The 21735-nt window shown below is 41.3% G+C and overlaps 1 protein-coding gene across 1 annotated transcript in view; it reads left to right on the top strand.

Annotated features, from left to right (window-relative positions):
- The window catches only part of FAM81B (family with sequence similarity 81 member B), an 80955-nt gene that overhangs the window by 53506 nt on the left and 5714 nt on the right, over positions 1-21735 (top strand). The window contains exons 6-7 of the mRNA XM_055126650.1: positions 13100-13229; positions 14614-14720. Coding sequence (XP_054982625.1) covers positions 13100-13229; positions 14614-14720 — 237 coding nt within the window. The remainder of the gene's footprint in view (positions 1-13099; positions 13230-14613; positions 14721-21735) is intronic.

A 21735-nucleotide genomic window follows, 5' to 3' on the forward strand; every position in this document is an offset into this window, starting at 1 on the left:
AGTGTCAGCATAGCTCTTATCTCCATTTTTAAATGAGGCTTTTTTTGTTGTTTAGTTTTATAAGCGCTTCATATACCTTGTATATTAACCTTTTGCCAGAAGTATGATGTGCAAGTATTTTCTCCCATTCAACAATATGTCTTTTATTTTAGTCATAGTTTGATTCAAAGTGAAGAAGCTTTTTATTTTCAAGTCTCATACAATTTTGCTTATGCTTTTCTGGCCAATAGAGTCAAATTATTGAAGAAAACTCAGTATTGAAGAAAAGTCAGTATCATGAGAGGGCTAGAGAGATAATACAGAGATGAAGGCATTTACCTTGATGTGGCTGCAACCAAGAACCTAATTTGTTGAGGACCAGGAGGACTGCTCCATGGTTGAAAGCTTTCCACAAGTTGGAAGAGGGTAGTTAGGACAGAGAAGGGACCATTATGACAATAACAGTTGGAAATGATCACTCTGGACAAAAACTGAGTGCTGAAAGGAAGTCAAAGGAATACACATGATAACCTTTCAATACCTGTAATGCAAATCATATGTCCAAAAGGGAGAGGGAAGGATGGAGGAGTAAGGGAGAGAGAGAGACAGAGAGACAGAGAGAGAGACAGAGAGATAAAAAGGAAGGAAGGAAGGAAGGAAGGAAGGAAGGAAGGAAGGAAGGAAGGAAGGAAGGAAGGAAGGAAGGAAGAAGGAAGGAAGGAAGGAAGGAAGGAAGGAAGGAAGGAAGGAAGGAAGGAAGGAAGGAAGGAAGGAAGGAAGGAAGGAAGGAAGGAAGGAAGGAAGGAAGGAAGGAAGGAAGGAAGGAAGGAAGGAAGGAAGAAAAAGTGCCTGTCATAGAGACAGGCTGTGAGTTGGTAGCAGGAGGGAAACTGGGGACACTGGTGGTGGGAAATGTACGCTGGTGAAAGGACGGGTATTGGAACATTATATGACTGAAACCCAATCATAAACAACGCTGTGTATCTTGTGGTGATTCACTAAAAGTGGGGAGGGGAGGAAAAGAAAAAGAAGCCTAATTTGAATCCCCAGAGCCGAATATGGTCCCACAAGCACAGCTAAGAGTGGTCCCTGAACACAGAACTAAGAGTGGCCCCTAGCAACCTGGGGTTTGACCTCACTCCCAGTCCCCAAAATTAAGATGTGTTTACCTAGCATAACCACTCAAAAAGGTCTACCAAAAGGCCTTATCATTTTTTAAAGACAGCAAATAATGTGTATATTAAAAAACTTAAATATGGGCTAAAGCAATAGCACAGCGGGTAGGGCGATTGCCTTGCACGCGGCCGACCCAGGTTCGAATCCCAGCATCCCATATGGCCCCCTGAGCACCAACAGGAGTAATTCCTGAGTGCATGAGCCAGGAGTAACCCCTGTGCATCGCCGGGTGTGACCCCCCCCAAAAAAAAACAACTGAAATACTCAGAAGTGGATAACATATTGAATGTCAGAGAGATAGTACAGTGGGTAGGGTGCTTGCCCTACACGTGGCCACTGAGTTTGATCCCAAGCATCTCATATGGCCCCATGAACACTACTAAGAATGATCCCTAAGTGCAGATCCAGGAGTATACTCTGAAGCACCGCCGAGTGTGCCCCCCTCCCTCCCCATAAAATGTTCTGCCTTCAGTGTATTTATTGGACTCAGGTGTAACATCAACGTTTATACGGATTTGTCATAAACTGATTATCCTTATATCTGCAGGTTTATTTCTGGGTTCTCAACTTTATTCCATTGTTTTGAGTGTCTATTTTTCCAATGCCATGCTGTGTTCAGTACTATAGTTTACGGCATAACTTAAACTCAGAGACTATGATGCTGCTGATCCTCATTTCTCTCAGGATTGCTTTGGCTATTTGGGGAGTTTTACAATTCACTAAAAATATCACTAACATTTATTCTATGTCCTTGAAGAATGCAGTTAGAATTTCAACCATTTTTATTGTAGTGCTGTGATTTGCAATGTGACTAATTATACTTTTAATGTATAGTGTTCCTAAGGACTGGAGCAATAGCACAACGGATAGAGTGTTTGCCTTGCATGCGGCCAACCTGGGTTCAATTCCTCCATCCCTCTGAGAGAGCCTGGCAAGCTACCAAGAGTATACCGCCCACATGACAGAACCTGGCAAGCTACCCATGGCGTATTCGATATGCCAAAAACAGTAACAAGTCTCACAATGGAGCCATTACTGGTGCCCACTCAAGCAAGTGGATAAACAATGGGATGACAGTGCTACAGTGTCCTACACCACACCCATAACCTGCGTGCACACATCTCTGCTCCAGTGGTTCAAGTTCAATGACCCTCCCATTCCTTTCTGCCCCCAGGCAGATTAGTTTTGTAGACAAAATGTCTAGTTCTGATTCTTTGGCCATTTGTCTTTCCCTTAACTTATAGATGAATGAAATTAAACTCCTGAAATTCTACAAAATTATAAATCAATGAAAAATTGATAAAAGGAATTTCCAAAAACTGCATATCTTTCCATTATTTATAAGTATACAAATTTTAAAAATTAATAGTGTGAATAATTCTATGCTGATACACCTTAAAACTTAATGAAATAGATAAATCTTAAAAATATACAAAGTAAGTGGCATGTCAGGAGGGAAACTGGAGACATTCTTGGTTGGAAATACAAACTGGTGGAGGCACAGGTGTTGGAACACTGTTATGACTGACCCTTACAAAGTTACAGCTTTCTAACTGTATGCTTCATGGTGATTAAATTTAAAAAAAAATCATAGAGTGAAGAGAGGAGAATTTTTTTAATTTTAAGAAAAATTTGCATAAGCCAACGAAACTATTAAAATGTGTCTTATACAAAAAAGGGAATGTTGGGTTTATGTTAGAAGATATTATATTATAGGTAATGCTTAAGTATCTGTACCAATAAGTAAAAAAAAACTGTCTATAGATGTAATCACCAGAAGATACAAAGAAAGAACATTCACTATAAATAAAATAGTAATTACTGAAAATGTATAAAACCCATACAAGCTAGGAATAGATCTTCTCTTTGATCTTCATGGTATTATGTGCCATTTCCATAATGACTTTTTAAAATTTTTATAAAGTAGTTCACAATACTTGATTACATTTAATCAATCCAAACTCCAACCCTACCACCATTATTACACCTTCCCACCACCATATTTTGGATGTTTCCATCCTCAACCCAAATCACTGCCCCAAAGCAGAACCGAAATAATATATATAATGACACTTTAAATTAATTATTCTTACAGAAATACTAAAATCATTCCCCAAACAGAAAACTTCATTTGGTAATATGGGATGCAGTTTTTGAAAACCACTGATCCTTGGCTTCAATGTGGTGAAGTCAATCCATTAAGCTAATAGGATGGGGTGAGGCGAAGATAGAGAAAGGACTATTCTCAAACTGAGTAAATAAATTAGAGATGTTGAACTGTGGGTGCTCCCCTGTACCACCTACTGGCCAAACACTCTGCCCTTCATACCTCCTGCTTTCTGTCTCTAGCTCAGAGAAAGTTATTTGGATGATCCCCTTAGCTCTTGAGGGTTGAGCACACAGACCCCCCCACGGCAGCTTGCTCCTCTTCTCCCGTGTGTCTGACACTCCCCTGAGTTGTGTGCTGAATAAATGTTGCCAGTATACACAGTGACCTCGACCTATTTTCTCAGGAGAGATAACCTTTTCTCAGATAAGGAAAACTAGAATTTAGAACCTTGACCCAGATGACAAACACAGAAAACAGCAGAAGCAAGAATTCTCAAGTCTAGCCTGACACCAGAGATGAAGTTCTTCACTACGCACAGACAATGCATAGAGCAGGAACAGGGAGAATGGGAGACAGTAGAGGCAATGCCTTCGGAGTTTTGTTGTGGATTAACATCAGATTATATGTTGTTCTGAGGGCAACGTACAAATGTATGAATAAGGCTTTTGCACAGCTGTGTAAACACAAAAGGGAAGGGCCCACAGGGCACAGTGGTGCTCTATCTCTCTCCACTGCCCGCATTTACATCGGTAGTCTCCAGCCGCCTCCTCCACCCCAGGGAGGTTGATGGCGTTGATGAAGCAGGCGAAGGAAGGAACAAGCCAGGCTGGTTGGTCTCAGTTGCAGTTTATTCCATTTCCATCTCCATTCTCCTGATTCTCCTCCTGCTTCTTCCTCCCCCATGCTACTTCATTCTCCTTCTCCTCTGGATCTGGATCTCAATCTGGCTTCTCTGGATCTGGCACTGGAACCCCCAGCCCACTATTACAGCCTAGTTAAATCCCCAGCATGAGGGGTTGGGGCTTACACACAGGTGTGGTCACAATCAATAGGGGTAAAGTTCTTTCCCTCAGGGGATGCTTCTTCTAGGACAGATTCTCTTTCAGCAGGACAACCCACCCAAGAGCAGAATCCCATGGATGTTTTTCTCCTCTCCTTGTCCAACTAATATATAAGCATTCATAATATTAATCATTTTGTATGGACATAGTAATAGATACATTAAGCTTATAGAATTGCTCTCCTGGAGTCATCTCAATCTCAGAATACAATGCATAGGCCAGATTAGTCTTTCCTATCCCTAGCAGGGTCCTAGTCTCATCGTTGCTTTTGGATCATGACAACATTTGTCCATGATCAAGTTCTTAACTTATAGTTAAGAATCGTGGCGCTTTGGCCTGGTCCATATCAATGCCAGAGTAGCTCACAGCTTGCCCTGGGTCCCTTCAGTCCCTCTTCGGGACCCTGCTTTTGGGTTGCTAGAAACTAAGGGCAACTGAGGCTTAAGTCAAGAAAGCAGATGCCTGGAAGTGAATAATATTCAAAGCCAATTAAATCCCATGTTACAAAAGCATATTAACAACTGTCTTCCTTTGTCCATACAAAAAGGACATTGCTTTAAAGAAGAGTATTCAAAGACACAAGGAGAGGAGAAAGGCAATATTAACTTACAAGTTCAGTGTCCTAGAAAGGTCTGACCTTACAAATTAACAGTGATTATGGGGGGAAAGCTGATTAACTGGTTGAGGAAGAGAGCATAGAGAAGTGGTTACAGATAGACAAAGGAATGGGAGTGACTCAGGAGCACTTTGATGGGTGTGACGTGATAAACCTAAGCTCCTTGTGGCAGGGGGAATAGGACATACCAATGTTGTCTTAAAATGTTTAGAGATTATGACCAGACAAACCTAAACACTTTGTGGTAAAGGAGAAAGGACAAACCAATGATATCCTACATCTCCCCCTTTTCTGTTTACAATATCACAAAAATTTGAAATAGAACAATTCAAAACACAAGTCTCATTAGTTCTACTAAAACTTCAGTCCATCCCCGAACCCAGAGCAGTGCTTATTGTAAGGTGTCCAACTGTCCTGCACTGTCCAGGGGTGATCAGAGTCATTAGTCACATTTTGAAGAAATGAAGTGTCTGAGTGGAAAGTCTCTTGCCCTCTTGCCTGGCTGTCTTCCCCGGGGCCCCTGGGAGGGGATGGGTTCCAGCTTCCCTCCCCGCCCCGAGCAGAGCTCCCAGTGGCCAAATACCTCCGGAACCTAGCTACAGCCCCGAGCAGAGCTCCCAGTGGCCAAATACCTCCGGAACCTAGCTACAGCCATGCTCAAGGCCCCTCTCTACACGTTTGGACAAGCCTCATGAAGGTACCAGCAGAAGAACCCAAGTGTGTGTAATCCCATCAACGGCCAGCATCCAGAGACTTAAAAGCAAGCTCCCATGGTGTATTTATATGCCAAAGCTAGTAACAAGCTGGATCTCATTCCCTTAACCCTGAAAGAGCCTCCAATGTGGCATCCTTGGGAAGGCTGTGCAGAGAGAGGCTTCTAAAATCTCAGGGATAGGACAAATGGAGAGGTTACTGAGACCGCTTGAGAAATTCGATGATCAATGGGATTTCGTGATTCATGATTCGTGATCGTGAAGTGTCTGGATCAAAATTTGAAGAGTTGTTTCTGCAACAGTAGCAGTAGTGGTCATAGCAATGAGTCCCAGGGGAGCAGCTATAGGAGTCTGATGAACTTCATCAAGCACTGGATCAGGCAGAGAGCACTGGATCAGGAGCTTCACAACTTCTGACAGGAGTTCTTCAGCAAGGGAATGCAGCCATTCTCTGGTCAGGTTCACTGGCAGTGATATATGTGCAACCTAGCTTATCTTTGGAAAAAACACTTTTTTAAAGTTATCAGAGGCTTCGACCATTGGGGTTTGGTACATCTCCGTGCCTAGGGGTAGAGAAAGAGACAGGGGGAACTCCGACACAAAGTTATCGTAGAGAGAAATGAAAAGGTGTTCCTATTTAAAGTCATTCCTTCCTCATTCAGAAACTGAGGCACCTGTGAATTCCAAGGAGAGGATAAAAGAGTTGTTAATCCAAAATATGGAGTCCTGGTGTTTTCCACTCCACAACCTGTAAAAGAAGGATACAAGAAATGCTCTTAATGTGACCTCATTATACATTAAAGGAGCTAGAGGCCTTTGCTGCAGGCCCTCTGATGCAAGCTCCTCTGCTTTCCTTGTGGTTTCCAGCTGAAATCAATTTGGTGATGGCTTAGGGCTGGAATTTGGAGGGTTGTAAGACTACGAAGTTCTGAAAGTTAAAGCAGGTGGATGAATTCGGCTCCTGACAGAATGCAACAGGACCCAAAGTTTCTTGGTGGGATTATCTGTTGAAAGAAAAACATAGCCTTTTCCTCGAATGAGGAGTCTCTCTGCTACCCATTCTTTGTCAATTTTAATCCAAATAGGAGAAATAATAATTTCCTGAGCCTGTGCATCTTCCTTTCAGCTGCTATGGCTCTCCTTGAGGTAAATTTTAAAAAATTTAAAGAAAACAATGTCAAGGACAAGGAGTCAAACTGGGCATACCTCCTTTTTTTTTCTTTTAAACTGTGGTCAGTCATGGATCCAGTAAGACCAGAATGAAATCTGGTATGAGTAATAAAAGAAAGTCAGAACACTTTTGTAAAACAGCTTGTAGCTGCTGAAGCAATTATTGAACTATAGTGTTTGATGCATTTAGAGACACAGTCATAAAACCAGGGAAGAAACCAACAATATAAACTGAATCTGAGATATTAGCCAGCCCTGGAACATGGGTGAGTGAAGAAATCAATGTGCAAGTTCTAGCCCTCATTGGAAGCTCTTTCCTGTTATTAGAAATAACCTACTTCATAACCATGCACACACACACAAGTAGAAGTATCCTAATGACAATGCCTTCTGTCCCTCCCCAGACTCAGCATCTATAATGGCTAAGTGGGTGAGCACCCAGGAATGAGGTGTCTCTGTGCCTCTTGGGTCAATAAGCGATTGCCAACTGGGAGAATAACCATGTACCCACTGGCCCTGAAGCCATTTTCCCAAAGGTGGCATCTCATGAACTAGAAGTAGAAGTTCACTTCCCCCAAAATAAAACTGTACCAGCCTGAGTCTTGGAATAACCTTCTTTGGAATTAGCACATCACCACAGGTTCTGATAAAAACAAAAAACAAAAAACAAAAAAAAAACCTGAGACTCTGTTGTCCAGAGTGAGAGTTCCTGGCAGATGGTCTTGGGAATTGAGACTAGAAACTAGACAAGGCTTTCTCCACCTGACCTGACTGAGGGCTCTCGGGGTAGCTGGGCCCTTTTACACAAAGTTCTGCTCAGTTTGCCAGCGCAAATTCACCAATAGACACACCTCTTTGATTCCAAAGTTCCTCACTTTTATCCTGACTCAAAACCTGTTGCCCACTAGGTGCAGAACTCAGCTCCGCATATCCCATACATGGGGTAGCTTCCTCTTCCCTGAACTCAGCCGCTTGCCGGTGAGCCTGTAGGTGCACTCCATGAGGAATGGAGTCAGGGATCAGAGATGCGTTTACCTTCACTGTCAGGGAATCCTCCAGACAACCATGAAAACCTGATGTGCTGCCTGTAAGGTCCACTTGAGCAAACTCCCTTTCTACTTGGGGGCTCAAATCTTGTCCCTGTACATCAGAATAAACTCCCTTTCTACTTGGGGGCTCAAATCTTGTCCCTGTACATCAGACTTTAATCTGTCAGGACTCTGGGTGGGAGAAATGCTAACTGTATCAGGGCAGGGAATATCCAAGGCATTGCTCCCTGTCGTGGCTGGTTGTAGTGAATCTTCTGACTGGAGCTCTGAAGCTCCACAGTGGGGAGAAGGGCTGCAGCTGGGAATGTCCCCTGATTTTGCAGGGCCTGGGGCTGCCCCACTGCAAGTTTCCTGAATTGGGGTCACCAGCCACGCCAAGATTGGAGGGACAATCTCTGGCCCAATGGTTTTCCTTATGCCATCGTGGACAAGGTTCAGGTGGTGCTCTCACAGTGGCACAGTTTGGAGGTGCCCTGCAGTCCTTACAGAAGTGGCCTAATTCCCCCACAATTAAAACATTTGCCTTGATTTTGCCTCTATATGACATAAGCTTCAATAAGCATTAATACGTACCTGATGTTTGATAGAACTAACATTCCTACATGCCTTCAAGTACCCCATTATGTCCTCCTTCATAATGGGGTGCAGAATGGCCTGGCAATCCTCATTAGCATTTTCAAAGGCCAATTGTTTGGACAAAAGCTCCTGAGTTTCTTTACCCTTCACCTGCTTTTCTATGGCTTCCATCAACCTCCCTATGAAGTCTGCATAGGGTTCTGAGGCTCCCTGAATAATCTTAGTATAGCTTCCTTTGAATTCAGCAGCTGCATCAATCTTCTCCCAGGCCCACAAGGCAGCATCACGGATATGAGCAAACACAGCACGAGGCAAGATGACTTGCTTTTTTGGGTCATGCCATTTCCCTTCACCTACTAACATCTCATAAATCAATTTAATCCCTGAACATTTTCATGCAGCATGGCCTAGGCTCTGTAGTTTTGCCTTGGTCTCATCACTGAACCACATCCTCCACTGCATATACTGAGAAGGGCTTAAGCACATCTTAGCAACCACGTGAAAATCTTGAGGTACCCAATGAGCCTTTTTACTCCAGCCTGTAAGATACTTCCTACAGTATGGAGATGTGGGTCCGTACGAGGCACAGGCCTTTTTGAAATTACTGAGTGAGTCCATTCTTAACCCTTCATTAGATAGAGACAATTTCCTCCTTGATGGGAAAAAAGAGATGGAGCTCATGGGGTCTGGATGGGATTGACCACTTATGGTGGAGAGGTCTCAGCTGTAAGCTTCTTTCGGGAGCGTGTCCTGAGCGGCTGCTAGGCCGAGGCTCCTGTGAGAAGCCTCCTCTACCAAGCCGCTCTCAGACTCAGAATCTGAGGAAGTGGTAGCTGGCTCATCATACCCATCACTTTCCTCTGATGCACTGGAAGTGGAGTCATACAGGGGAGATGGAGGTCTCTCTGGCTTAACATCAGTAGGGAACGTTAATTCATCAGTAGCAGAGAGATTTTTGCTCTGAGAACGTGTTTGCACTGGAAATGCTTTGAGCTGCTTTCAGGACTTGGGTACGGGAATAACCAAGCATTGAGCATTGGGCTTCCTTCTAGGATTGGGTATGGGAGGAGCCTAGGGTAAGACTCTCTCAGTAGTAGGAACTTCCTTTATTTCATCCTTGTACTTAAGATCCTCTCTGTTTAATTCCTGAGGAAAGCCTCCCACAGTATATCTAACATCCTCCTCCTCCGAGGTACCTTCCAAAGCCTTGAGAATGGAGTTAACAATTTCCCAACTTACCCAGAATTGTTTGGGGATTCTAGCCCCTTCTTTCAATTCCCTAAAGATATTTTTTTTAATCTTTTCCCAAACCTTAGGCTCCAAAGTACCCTTATCTGGAAACCAAGGATAAAATTTGTAGGCAATTTTTAGACAGGACTGGAGTTGGTCCCGTGAAACACGATGCCCAGTTCTTTTTGCAAAATGCTTAATCAATTCAATAAAGAACTTGCTATGTTCAGTTTGGCGCGAAAGATTTTGAAAGGGCTTTACGTGGCACTGTTTTTGTCCCATCTTAGTGGGGGGGAGTATGGCTAGTATTTTAATTCACCGCACCACAGCACTACAAAATCCTGTTCTCCCACTAAACTTTTCTAGAGTGGGGTTCTACCGAACGCTGTTCTTACCTGTAGTTGCACACAGATTGGAGGCTCTTGCCCACCCAGGGACACCAGTTGTTAAACACACAAAAAAGGGGGGCACAGGGACACAGGGCAGCGGCACTCTATCTCTCCCACCGCCCGTGTTCACATTCGGTAGTTTCGAGCTGCCTCCCCCCCCTTTTTTTTTTTGCTTTTTAAAAGATTTTGTTTTAGTCACTGTGATTTACAATACTTTTAATAATAGAGTTTTATGCATACAGTGCTTCAGCCCCTTAACATCTACGAGAATGTCAGCTTCCCATCACCATTATCGCATGTCACAGGGACTTCTCCTCCACTGCCCCGTCTGTCCACCATGATAAATTCAGTTCTGTATACCAATTTTCAGGTTTTGGTTGCCTTTGGCCATTTGTTATTTACTTACTATGCTTCTTTACATCCCACACACAAGTGAGATCATTCTGAACCTGTCCCTCTCCTGTCTGATTTTGCTCTGCAAGATACTCTCCAGGTCCATCTATATAGTGGCAAGTTGCATCAAGTTGTATTATTTTGCTCTTCTAATGCCAATTTAGTATTCTATTGTGTAAATATATCATAGATGTTCAGTAGCATAATTGTTGAATTATATGGAAGCCCCAATCTCAGTCTTAATGAAGAGAGTCCATAATGTTGGCGCTTTTGTTTATTTGAAAGCCACACCTAGCACTTCGGGGGATAGGAGTGGGGTGTCTAATCTGACTCATTCCCAGGAATGGCTTCAGTGCTTGGAGGATTATGTTGTACACAATACATTGTACCTGGGACTGAACCCCGGGCATCATATAAGCAAAACACGTGCACTAACCCTGCCAGCTGTCCTCCTGGCCTCAGTTCCGACTTTCAATCGAGTAATTTCTTGTTGCTTTCTTCCAGCAGTCTCCTATCACCATGACATTTACCTGACTCTCTTCAAGAGATTGCTCAGGCAAAATTACTATCTTAATTCACTTGTGGCTCAATTTTGGTAATAAAGATCATCATTGTTATGTTTAATTTAGCACTGTAACACTGTCTTCCCATTATTCATAGATGTTGCTCGAGTGGGCACCAGTAACGTCTCCATTGTGAGACTTGTTGTTACTTTGTTGTTACTGTTTTTGGCATATCAAATACACCACGGGTAGCTTGCCAGGCTCTGCTGTATGGGCAGAATAGTCTCGGTAGCTGGCCAGGCTCTCCAAGAGAGGCTATTTTTAATTTACATTCTTTAAAAACTTTTAAAATTCATTTGGTCGGCACCCACACCAAGTGGTGTTCAGTGGATTTGGCCTAAAAACCCTACTCCCCCACCCCCCACACACACACACGCAGCTGACCCGGGTTTGATTCCCAGCATCCCATATGATCCCCCAAGCACCTCCAGGAATAATTCCTGAATGCATGAGCCAAGAGTAACCTCTGTGCATTGCCGGGTGTAACCCAAAAAGCAAAAAATTAATTAATTAATTAAAAACCCTCTCCCCAAAATAAATAAAAGTACTCTCCATGCTTATATAAAGATATTGAAATTGATCGTTAACACATTATGTAACCTAAGAGATTCCACCTCCCCAAAAAAAAAGGTAAGGCAGGGAGAGAGGGCTCATGACTTACTGAGAATATAGTTTATCTTCAGCTTGCTCTTTGTTCTACTATAGTTCCTTCCTTGAAATGTCAAGTGCAACTGTATGGGCTAGAGCTTCATTCGTATGTCAATGTCATATGAATCCTAATATCCTTTATCCAGGGGGATTATCAGCATGAAATGAATCTTTTGGAATTAAAGTAAGTGAAGAGAAGGTTTTTAATTCTGTTAAGTGCATTTCAATGGCTGTTATTTATTTGCTTTATCCTGATATTACTGAGACCCCTTAAGAAGTAGGCATTTTGATGGGAGCTAAAAGAGGCAAATTGTTCTTTGAAGATGGGTTGGAATATTTTATTGAGCCACTTTTTCCAACCAGAAGAATAATGATGATCTGGGAGCCCAAAAACAGGCTAAAAGGAGAAAAGTGTACTCAGAATGTGATAACAGGAGAAGAAAATTTCCAATTTTACCTACCAATAGGCAGCACAGAGTAATGCAAAGATCAAACCATCAAATCTGTCAAAACCCCCAGGATGGAAGTAATACAATCAATGAAAATCTTAAATGTACCACATCTATTAAACTATTCCAATTCAGAATGTTGATTTCAGTTAATGTTTCATTACTCGATCTGATTCCCATCCTCCTCAAGAGACAAGGAACAAAATAGAAAAATAGGTTTGTATATATGTTTCTTCATCTACTAACTCATTATCAAAGAATTATATAACTTTTTACATTGAATATACACACAGATCATTGATAATATTAAAATATTATTAACCTGGTTAAAGAAACTTTGGTACATCTACTCAATGGAATACTATGCAGCTGTTAGAAAAGATGAAGTCATGAAATTTGCATATAAGTGGATCAACATGGAAAGTATCATGTTGAGTGAAATGAGTCAGCAAGAAAGAGACAGACATAGAAAGATCGCACTCATACATGGATTATAAAGTAGTAGAATGGGACACTAACACCCAAGAGTAATAGAGATAAGAACCAGGAGGTCTGCCCCACAGCTTGGAAACTGGCCTCACATGCTGGGGGCAGCAGAGACAGAGAAGGGAACACCTAGTAGAGAATGTTGGGAGGACCCACTCAGGTTGAAAGCTGCGTACCAAAAGCAGACTGAGTATAGACCAAACATAATGGTCACTCAATACCTCTATTGCAAACTACAACATCCAACAGGAGAGAGAACAAAAGGGAATGTCCTGCTGCAGAGGCAGGATGGAGTGGTGGGGGTTGGGATGGGGGTGGTGGGAGGGATACTGGGATCATTGGTGGAGGAGAATGGGCACTGGTGGAGGGATGCAAACTAAATACAAACATGAAAGTTCATAAGTTTGTAACTGTACCCCATGGTGATTCATTAATAAATTTTTTTATTATTAACCTACTGATCTCACAACCAATTTCCATCTTGCTACTAGATGTGATTCCAGCATTATGAAGCTTTCTGGGGACATTCACTTTATCAGGCAGGAGCACCAGCAAGTTGAAAAAGCAATTCAAGAACTCTTGGCTGCCATAGAAACAGTTTCTAAGAACTTGGATGTAAAGGTAACATACACACACACACACACACACACACACACACACATATATATGCATATATATATATACACACACACATATGTACAAATACATTACCTATGGCTAACCCGGGTTCAATCCCTGGCATTCCATATTCACCGAACACCTCCAGGTGTGATTCCTCAGTGGTGCAGAACCAGGAGTAACCCCTGAGCACAGCTGGGTGTGGCCCAAAAGCAAAACAAAATTTCTTTTTATAGGGCACACCAGTGGAGCTGGGGTGCAGAGGGGGTGTGACTGGAGGGTGCCTCCCTGTGATGCTCAGGCCTGATTATTCAGGGCCACCAGGACCTTATCTAGTGCCAGGAATGGAACCTGGGGGCTCATGTGCTCAACCATCTTCCCCATTCATCAAAATTATTTTGTGCTGAAGACTTTACTCTTCACCTATGAAAGTGGACAAGTTTGTCCTATTTCACATATTTTGCCTTGAGTAATGTTTTTTCTAACAATATTGCTCTTCCTTGCTTTCTTTTCCTTTGCCAGGCATATAATCTGCCTATTCTTTTCCTGTTGACAAGTCTGCCTTATAGGGAACATCCAATATGTAGCCTAGTTTCAACATACTCACTGTAATTCGTCTTCAGGGCCATGGTCTGTGCACTCAGTGGTGTCCTATTAATGTCCTTCCAATTTTGCCTCTTTCCTAAGAGAGTTCTGGTGTTAAGTGCCCACTCTCCTCCATATGTCCATATAGTTCAAAAGTTGAATTCCTTTGGCCAAAACCAATCATGTAGCTTTATTCCCTTGATAGTGATTAGTTTAGGCAAAATTATGTGCTGTCCTTTTATGTGCTATTCTCTGTCCTTTTCCTTAGTGCTTCTGGAAATGGAGCAGACACACTTTTCTTAATTTCCACAATTAGAACTTGGGTTTTTTCCTTCTCTTTTTATGTCCTAAGGCATTTCACTTGGGATCTTTCTGCTTATATCCTAATCCTGCCTAGAAGTACTTGAGGCCTAACCTTAAGCAATTCATGTTTATTTCACTCAGACCTTAATTGTACATTTAAGCATTTATTCAGTAAGTATTTGGTGAGCATTCATGATTGGTCACCTAGTGCACACCTGTGATATCATGGTGTCAGAGGACACAGTGACTTACATTATAACTGTAGAGGTAGAAAATAAAGAATAAATAAATTATGAATAAATATCAATAGTATAGCTTTGTTATATTAGGCAGCCTATTATATAAAAAAGTGCCATAGACAGTAGAATTAAATACTTCTTTGTCCTGTCTCTTCAGAGAATTCTATAACTGTAAAATCGTTTCTTTTTAAAAAATCATTTCAAACTCAAAATCATTTCACACTCACAAAAAGCAACAACTTATTTTGTGTGTTCAACAGGTTCTGCATCTCTTAGGAAAGATAGAGTCTTCACATTCTGAGCAAACATCAAATCTCAAGATCATCCAGGGGGATTATCGGCATGAAATGAATCTTTTGGAATTGAAGTAAGTGAATAGAAGGTTTTTAATTCTGTTAGTGCATTCCAACAGTTGTTATTTATTTGTTTTTGTCTACTGAAAATATTGGCACTAAATAAGGAACCTGCCTCAGGAATTTGAACCTGGCCAAGAAATAAAGCAAAAAAATAAATAAAAGATGGAGAGATATTCTAAAGTATCTTATACAATATTCATGATATAAGATGAAATATTAATTTTGTCAATCTCCGCATAACAGCCATTTTGACCTTCTTTAATAGAATTGTGACTTACTAGGGAATGCATCTTTAAGTGCCTCAATGTAAATCATAACTGAATATACACCAGTTCCACAACATTCTCAAATAATTTTTAAAACAGCTTTTAAAAAAATTAGTTTTCAAAAAAAAAATTAGTTTTCAAATTTCTTCTAAGATAATCTTGTTCCTTTATATCAACTCTTTTTAAAAAAACTAATCTTTATATCTCATCCTTTTCCTTTCTTTATCCCATCATACACTAAATTTTCAGTTAAAATAATAAACAATACACAAGATGCCACAAACCTTCCTCTTGCTATTGTCCTTGTACTCAAACCCTTCTTACATACATGACTCTACTTCCCTGCAGGATGTTGTGCAGGTAACAGAGAATTTTAGTAATTGGGATATTATATTATTATTAGATTAGATTAGACTATTATACTTCGTCCTTTTTACCTTCCTGTTCAGTAATGCCTGGGACAGATGTTATTTAACACGGGTTTCTTTTGGGGAAGTGGGGAGTGGAGAGTAAAGCTTTGGTTGTCAGGGGACCCAACCAGGTCAACTCGTAAGCAACTTACTATATCTCTAGTTTCTTTCCATGCTATTATTGGACAGATTTTAATGCCTTAGGTAAATCCAGTATCCTGACAATACTCTGCTTTCTCTATTTCCCCCTCTCTCTACTATATTCCATTAAATGTAAGTGTCATGGACTACAAGAAGTTTCACCATATTTTTGTATCTCTATGACACAAAGCTAACAATTAAACCAAAGCACATTGTCATTTTAAGATACCTCGCAATTTCAGAGATGTTAAAGTAGGAGTTATGTATAACCTAGAAATTGATGACATAGCATAGTGATCACTAAAGCTCAGAGGAGTAGAAGTCTTGAGTAAAAAGAAAATACTCACTTTCTGATTGCTCTTTTTATTTAAAAAAAAAAAAAGCATATCGAGATCTTTAAGTTCTAGCACAATGAAAATTCTCTGTCAGTATCTGTGTAATATTTGATTTGGTTCCTTTAATATTTTTAATTAGATCCTTTTAGTTCCTTAGAGTTGAGACAAAGAAATTCAAAGAAGAATTCAAAGAAATTCAAAGAGACGTAAACTGTCTCCAAAAGCATAGTTTTAGAATTGATTCCAGAGCCTGGAGAGATAGCTCAAAAGTAGAACGATAAACTTTCATATATAAGACCCTGGATTTAATACCCAGCATCGCACACAAAAAATAATCTTATTTGGAGGGAGGAAGATGGGACATATAATGTGATATAGAAAATTATCATCAAGCAATTAAGATATAGTAACAAATGGAAAAAAAACAGTGGAAAATTGGGCCAAACAGATAGTACAGCAGGCAGGGTGCTACCTGGGCTCAATCCCCAGCACCCTAGATGATCCCCAACTCCAGGCAAGAGTGATCCCTGAGCACAGAGCTGGGAGTGAACCCTGAGCACTGCCCAGTGTGCTCTCAAAAAGAAAAAAAATGTGGGAAGGAGTTTCTGAGATCTGGGAGAAGCATTTATTGACACCACTGGGTATTTTTTCCATCTTTACTCTTGCGAGAAAATTGGCCGTAGGCACACAATCTAAATAGTCCAATCTGATCTGGATACTGTATAAATGTGAATCATTTCCTCAGTTAAGGACTGGGAATGGCCGAAAATTTGCACATGCATGACCCAGGGCTTAAGAGGGATACACAAACACAGACACACTCACACACACACACACACACACACACAGACACACACACAGCCCCTTACCACCTGGGGAATGCCAGTTAAGGAGCAACAATCTTTTGTTTTCATTTGCATTTCCTTTATTAGTTGACTCTCCTTTTCTGTGAATTTCCCATTTTTAACACTTGTCAAAATTTATATTGTGCTTTTCTTCTTTTTAAAAAATACATTTGTCATTTCTTCACGCTAGGGATATTAATCATTTTGATGTCGGTGGGCCCCGCTGGTGACTTATGTGAAGTGGGGAGGAGAAAGACGGTCACTTTCTCCCCATCCACTTCTGCCACCCAGAACCCAGCATCACTGGGTTCTTGTCTCGCCTCACAGAAAAGAATTTCAGGAGTAGATAACAGTGAAGTAAAACAGATTTTGTTTGGAAGTTTTTGAAGGAGAGGAGGAAGAGAAAGTGGGAAAGGGTGGAGAGTATTGTGCTCAAGAGAGAGCCCAGGCTTCTCCAAGGGCAGAGAGCCCCTACACACATCCCAGCATTAGACATGAAAGCATGAAAGCAAACATCTCAAGAGGGGAGATGAGGGCAACACATGTGATTGGGCACCACATGTGCTTGGGTGCCACCTGTGCTTGGACACCATGTGTGCTCAGCCACGTGGGCACAAGAAGCACATTGGCTAGGGCAATATGTGTGTGCCCTTCCTTGGTTCAATGTGGCCTTTATGGGGTTCTTCCAACTTACCCCTGTGTGCAGCTTCTACCTAGGCCAATGTCCATTGCTAAGGAGGTTGCGTAGGGGTGTAGAGTTGGAAGTGGTGATGGTCTTCTTTAAAATTTCTCTCCTGACCTTTCCTTCCTGCTTCTTTTGGAAGGGGCTGTCCAGCCTTCTCCCGGTCCATTGCTGGCACCAGGTGAGGGTATTATCAGGCCTTAGTTCCTGTTTTCTGTAAGGTTGGCCTTTGCAACTTCAAAGCTTTTACTTCCCAGGAAATTTACTGCCATTGCCTGGGGAGGAGCCTTCCCTATCTGCCTGCCTGCCTACATCACTTCGACTGAGATATACATTGCAAATGTATTTTCCTCAAAGAGAAAGTAAAAGTAAAGCATGTAGTCAACTTATTGATATTTTAAAGTATCAATAAAAGTCAATTTAAACTTTTATTTTACTTTATTCATATTTAAAAGTAGGCCTGATGATTTAATAAACATTTGTAAAACATTTAGTCCTCAATACAGCTAAATTTGTATTTTTCTTTAGCACATACAGGGTATTTCCAAAGGTACACCATATGCTAGGATGCAGAAGAATTTTTGCCTTATTCTATTTATCTTTCACAAAGTATATTTTGAAAAGACTTTAATACTTAAATAAACCACCAACAGAGTCTAACTTTTTTTATTGATCCACCATGAAGTATAGTAACAACTTTCATGTTTGAACTCAATCATACAGTCATCAAACACCCATCCCTTCACCAGTGCACTTTTTCCACCACCAAAATCCCCAGTATCCCCCCCCCAACACCCCCCATTCCACATCTCCCGCTTCCTGTGTGGTAGACAATCTGAACAATACTCTCTTTCTCTACTTTAGTTACCTTCAACATTTCAAGACCAATCCCACCACCCCTCATACCTGCCAAAAAGGCAATGCTAGACAATATGTTTTGTGTTGCTTGTATGGATACATATAATGTCACATGGCCACAAGAGCAACCACATGCTCTAGCAATTCTAAAATTTTAATAATTAGGGTCTGAAGAAATCACTGCAGCAAGTTGCTCAGGTTTGAGATTCATTTGTGTGTCTCTGGATCATGGCCGTGTGGGAGCTTAAATAGACGGTGGCCGGATGTGGCGTCATCTCAGAGTCCCATCAGGGCGGAGGGAAGGAGAAGGGCCCACTCCTCTCCTGTCCTGTAGGGCTTGGGATTTGCCATAATCGTCACTGGTACCTGGAGCTTCTCGCTGGCTTCTAGAAAATGGCGGCCGCCGGACACCAGGAGTGGGCAGGGACAAGCAGCCCAGCGGAAAAGGCCTATTGCGAAGTCCCGGGCCATCTCTGCAGCAAGTTGTTCGGGTTCGAGATTTGTTTGTGTGTCCAGAGTCTAACTTCTGATTGCAACAAGAAGAGTGAATCTCTGCTTGCTGGCAAAGCTTTGTAATAAGGGATCATTAAGTAGTAATTTAATTTTTATGGCTTTAATTTCAGAATTTCAATTACTAATATGCCCTTCTAAAGATATTACTTGAGCACATTTAATGGTTTCCTCAGTTTCAGAGGGACTTTAATATTGTATCAATGATGAGTACATGCTCTCATTTATTTACATAGTAAAAGAAAGTACTAAAGAAAGTACTAAAATCTGATTCTCAATTATAAAGCTTTTTCTTGATTATGTGGGGTGGTTCTCCTCCTTAGCCATAACTATTAATTAATACTTCCACCAGAGACAGTACAGGAAAGATAAAGCCTAAATAGTAGGTCTCTAAGTAACTTGACTTATCTATGACCTGTTATTTATGAACAGTCCTATAATGGATTGAATGAGAAAGAATGATTTATTCAACAGCTACTTACTGAGCACATTCCCTATTCTACATATTGTTCACAGTTGTAAACAGCATGAAGCCAGGAGTAAGCCCTGAGCATGGCCAGGAGTGATCCCCAAACAAAGAAAACCTGTCAATATTTCGCATTATGCTATGATGTCTCTGCTCAAAATTTTAAATTACCACTTTTAAGCCTTTTGTTTTTTCATGGAGCATAGGGTGTTTTGGTTTTTCAATATGTTCAGTAAAAACAAGCTCCTATGCTTAGGTGGCACTTGAATATAAATTTGAGTAAGGTAAGAGTCTTCGTAGAGCTACAGGAAGAGCGATTCAGACAGAGGAAAGAGTTGCTGAAACGAGCTTCCCCACCTATCCTTTGGGACCTATTTATCTAAGATCTAGCACCATTAACGAGGAGCAATGTTTGATATCTTGATTAGATTAAGATAGATGAGAATAACTGACTTTATAATCTTTAGTATCTCTATATTCACCTGAATCAAGCCACGTTTTCTTTTCTTTTTCTTTTTTTGGTTTTGGTTTTTATGCCACATACAGCAGTGTTCAGGGCTTATTCCTGGCTCTATACTCAGGGATCACTCCTGGCAGCGCTCAGAGGCCATATAGGGTGCCAGGGATCGAACCCAGATCTGCCACATGCAAGGCAAACCCCCTACCTGCTGTATCTCTAGACTCTTGAGCTATGCTTTCTATGTGAGAATATTTAATCCACTGTGTCAAAAAACTGACTAAAGAAAGATGAAAATCAGGATTTAGCTATTGTAACTTCACGTTTGTAAAATTAACTTACTGTTCCCATTCTTTGAAATTATCACCTAAATCTAACTTCCAAAAATGCCTGCCATAGAGTCAGGCTGTTTGGGTGGGGGGGATGGAGGGATGGTGTTGGGTTGGGGGGTGGGCAGTAGGAAAACTGGGGATATTGGTGGTGGGAAATATACACTGGTGGAGGGATAGGTATTGGAACATTGCATGATTGAAACCTAATCATGAACAGCTTTGTAACTGAGTGTATCACAGGGATTCCATTAAAAAAAATTTTTTTTAAATATATGTCTGGTTTCCTCAACCAAGGTATAACAAGCATTTTTACTGGGCAGTTCCTTGTGGAGGGGGTGTCCTATGCATTGTAGAATACTGAGCATCTTTAGAATCTGGCTTCTGCCTCCCATAGATCAAAAGCATCTCCTATTTGTGAGGATCAAAACCATCTCCAGACGTTGCTAAATGAACCTCGGGCTGAATAAAAAATTAAAATGACCTCTAATAACTTATCTTTTCCCATTATTGGTTCACTTTTTCAGAATTGCCAGAGAGGCAAATACATGTAGCTTATGTTCATGATGTCTAAACCAATTTCCAGTTCTAAATATCCAAACTAAATTACCTGCATGCAATATTTCATAAAAATATTACAATAAATAATATTTCAACTTATTCACAAAATAAAGAATAATGTGCCTTCATTAAAGAACAATCTGGGGCTAAAGCAGTAGGTAGGGCGCTTGCCTGGCACGCAGCCAACCTGGATTCAATCCCCAGCATCCCATATGGTCCCTGGAGCACCACCAGGAGTAATCTAAGTGCAGAGCCAGGAGTAACCCCTGAGCAATGCTGGGTGTGGCCCCAGAACAAAAACAACAAAAAACAATATGCATTGTTCCTGCCAATATATTTTGCTACTCTAAAAAGGTAGTTTGCAATGAGCAAGTCACCTGCAGATAACAGAAACAGAAACCACTCACTTTCCCTGCGTTACCCCACCCCTTCTGTCCCATATTTCCTCTGAAGATGTGAACTCCCTCTGCTACTCTAGTAGAGGCACCTTTCAAATTAATAATTAATTCTAATTCTTTTGATCTCTGTAAAAACACCCATTGCCGCTTTTAAAAATCATTCTCTGGAGGGTTGGGGGTGGGTTCAGAACAATAGTACTGTGGTTAGGGCATTTGCTCTGCATGCAGTCAACTCTGGTTTGATCCCCAGCACCCCATATGGTCTGCTGAGTCCTGCCAGGAGTGAGCCCTGAGTGTAGAGCCAGGAATAAGCCCTGAGCACTGCCAGGTGTGGCCCCACCGTGCAACAATACCCACAGAAATTATTCACTGTTGAATGTTGTTCGGTGGTACAGTGAATGTCTCACGATGCCTAAGTTTCATCTCCATTCACACACACACACACACACACACACACACACACACACACACAATTCTGTTATCTAGTAATCTTATGAATACTTTTTTACACTGCTGTCATATTATTTATGCCCTATTATTTATGAGAAGCTCAAAACCTCTTTTTGAATATATTTTTAATTGAATAACCCATGAGATACACAGTTACAAAGTTGTTCACGATTCGGTTTCAGTCAATGTTCCAACACCCATCTCTTCTCCTCTCTCTCTCTCTCTCTCTCTCTCTCTCTCTCTCTCTCTCTCTCTCTCTCCCTCCCTCCCTCTCCCTCTCCTCTCTCTCTCCCTGCCTCTCCCTCTCCTCTCTCTCTC

This window comes from Sorex araneus, chromosome 1 (genome assembly GCF_027595985.1).
Source record: "Sorex araneus isolate mSorAra2 chromosome 1, mSorAra2.pri, whole genome shotgun sequence".
Lineage (NCBI taxonomy): Eukaryota > Metazoa > Chordata > Mammalia > Eulipotyphla > Soricidae > Sorex > Sorex araneus.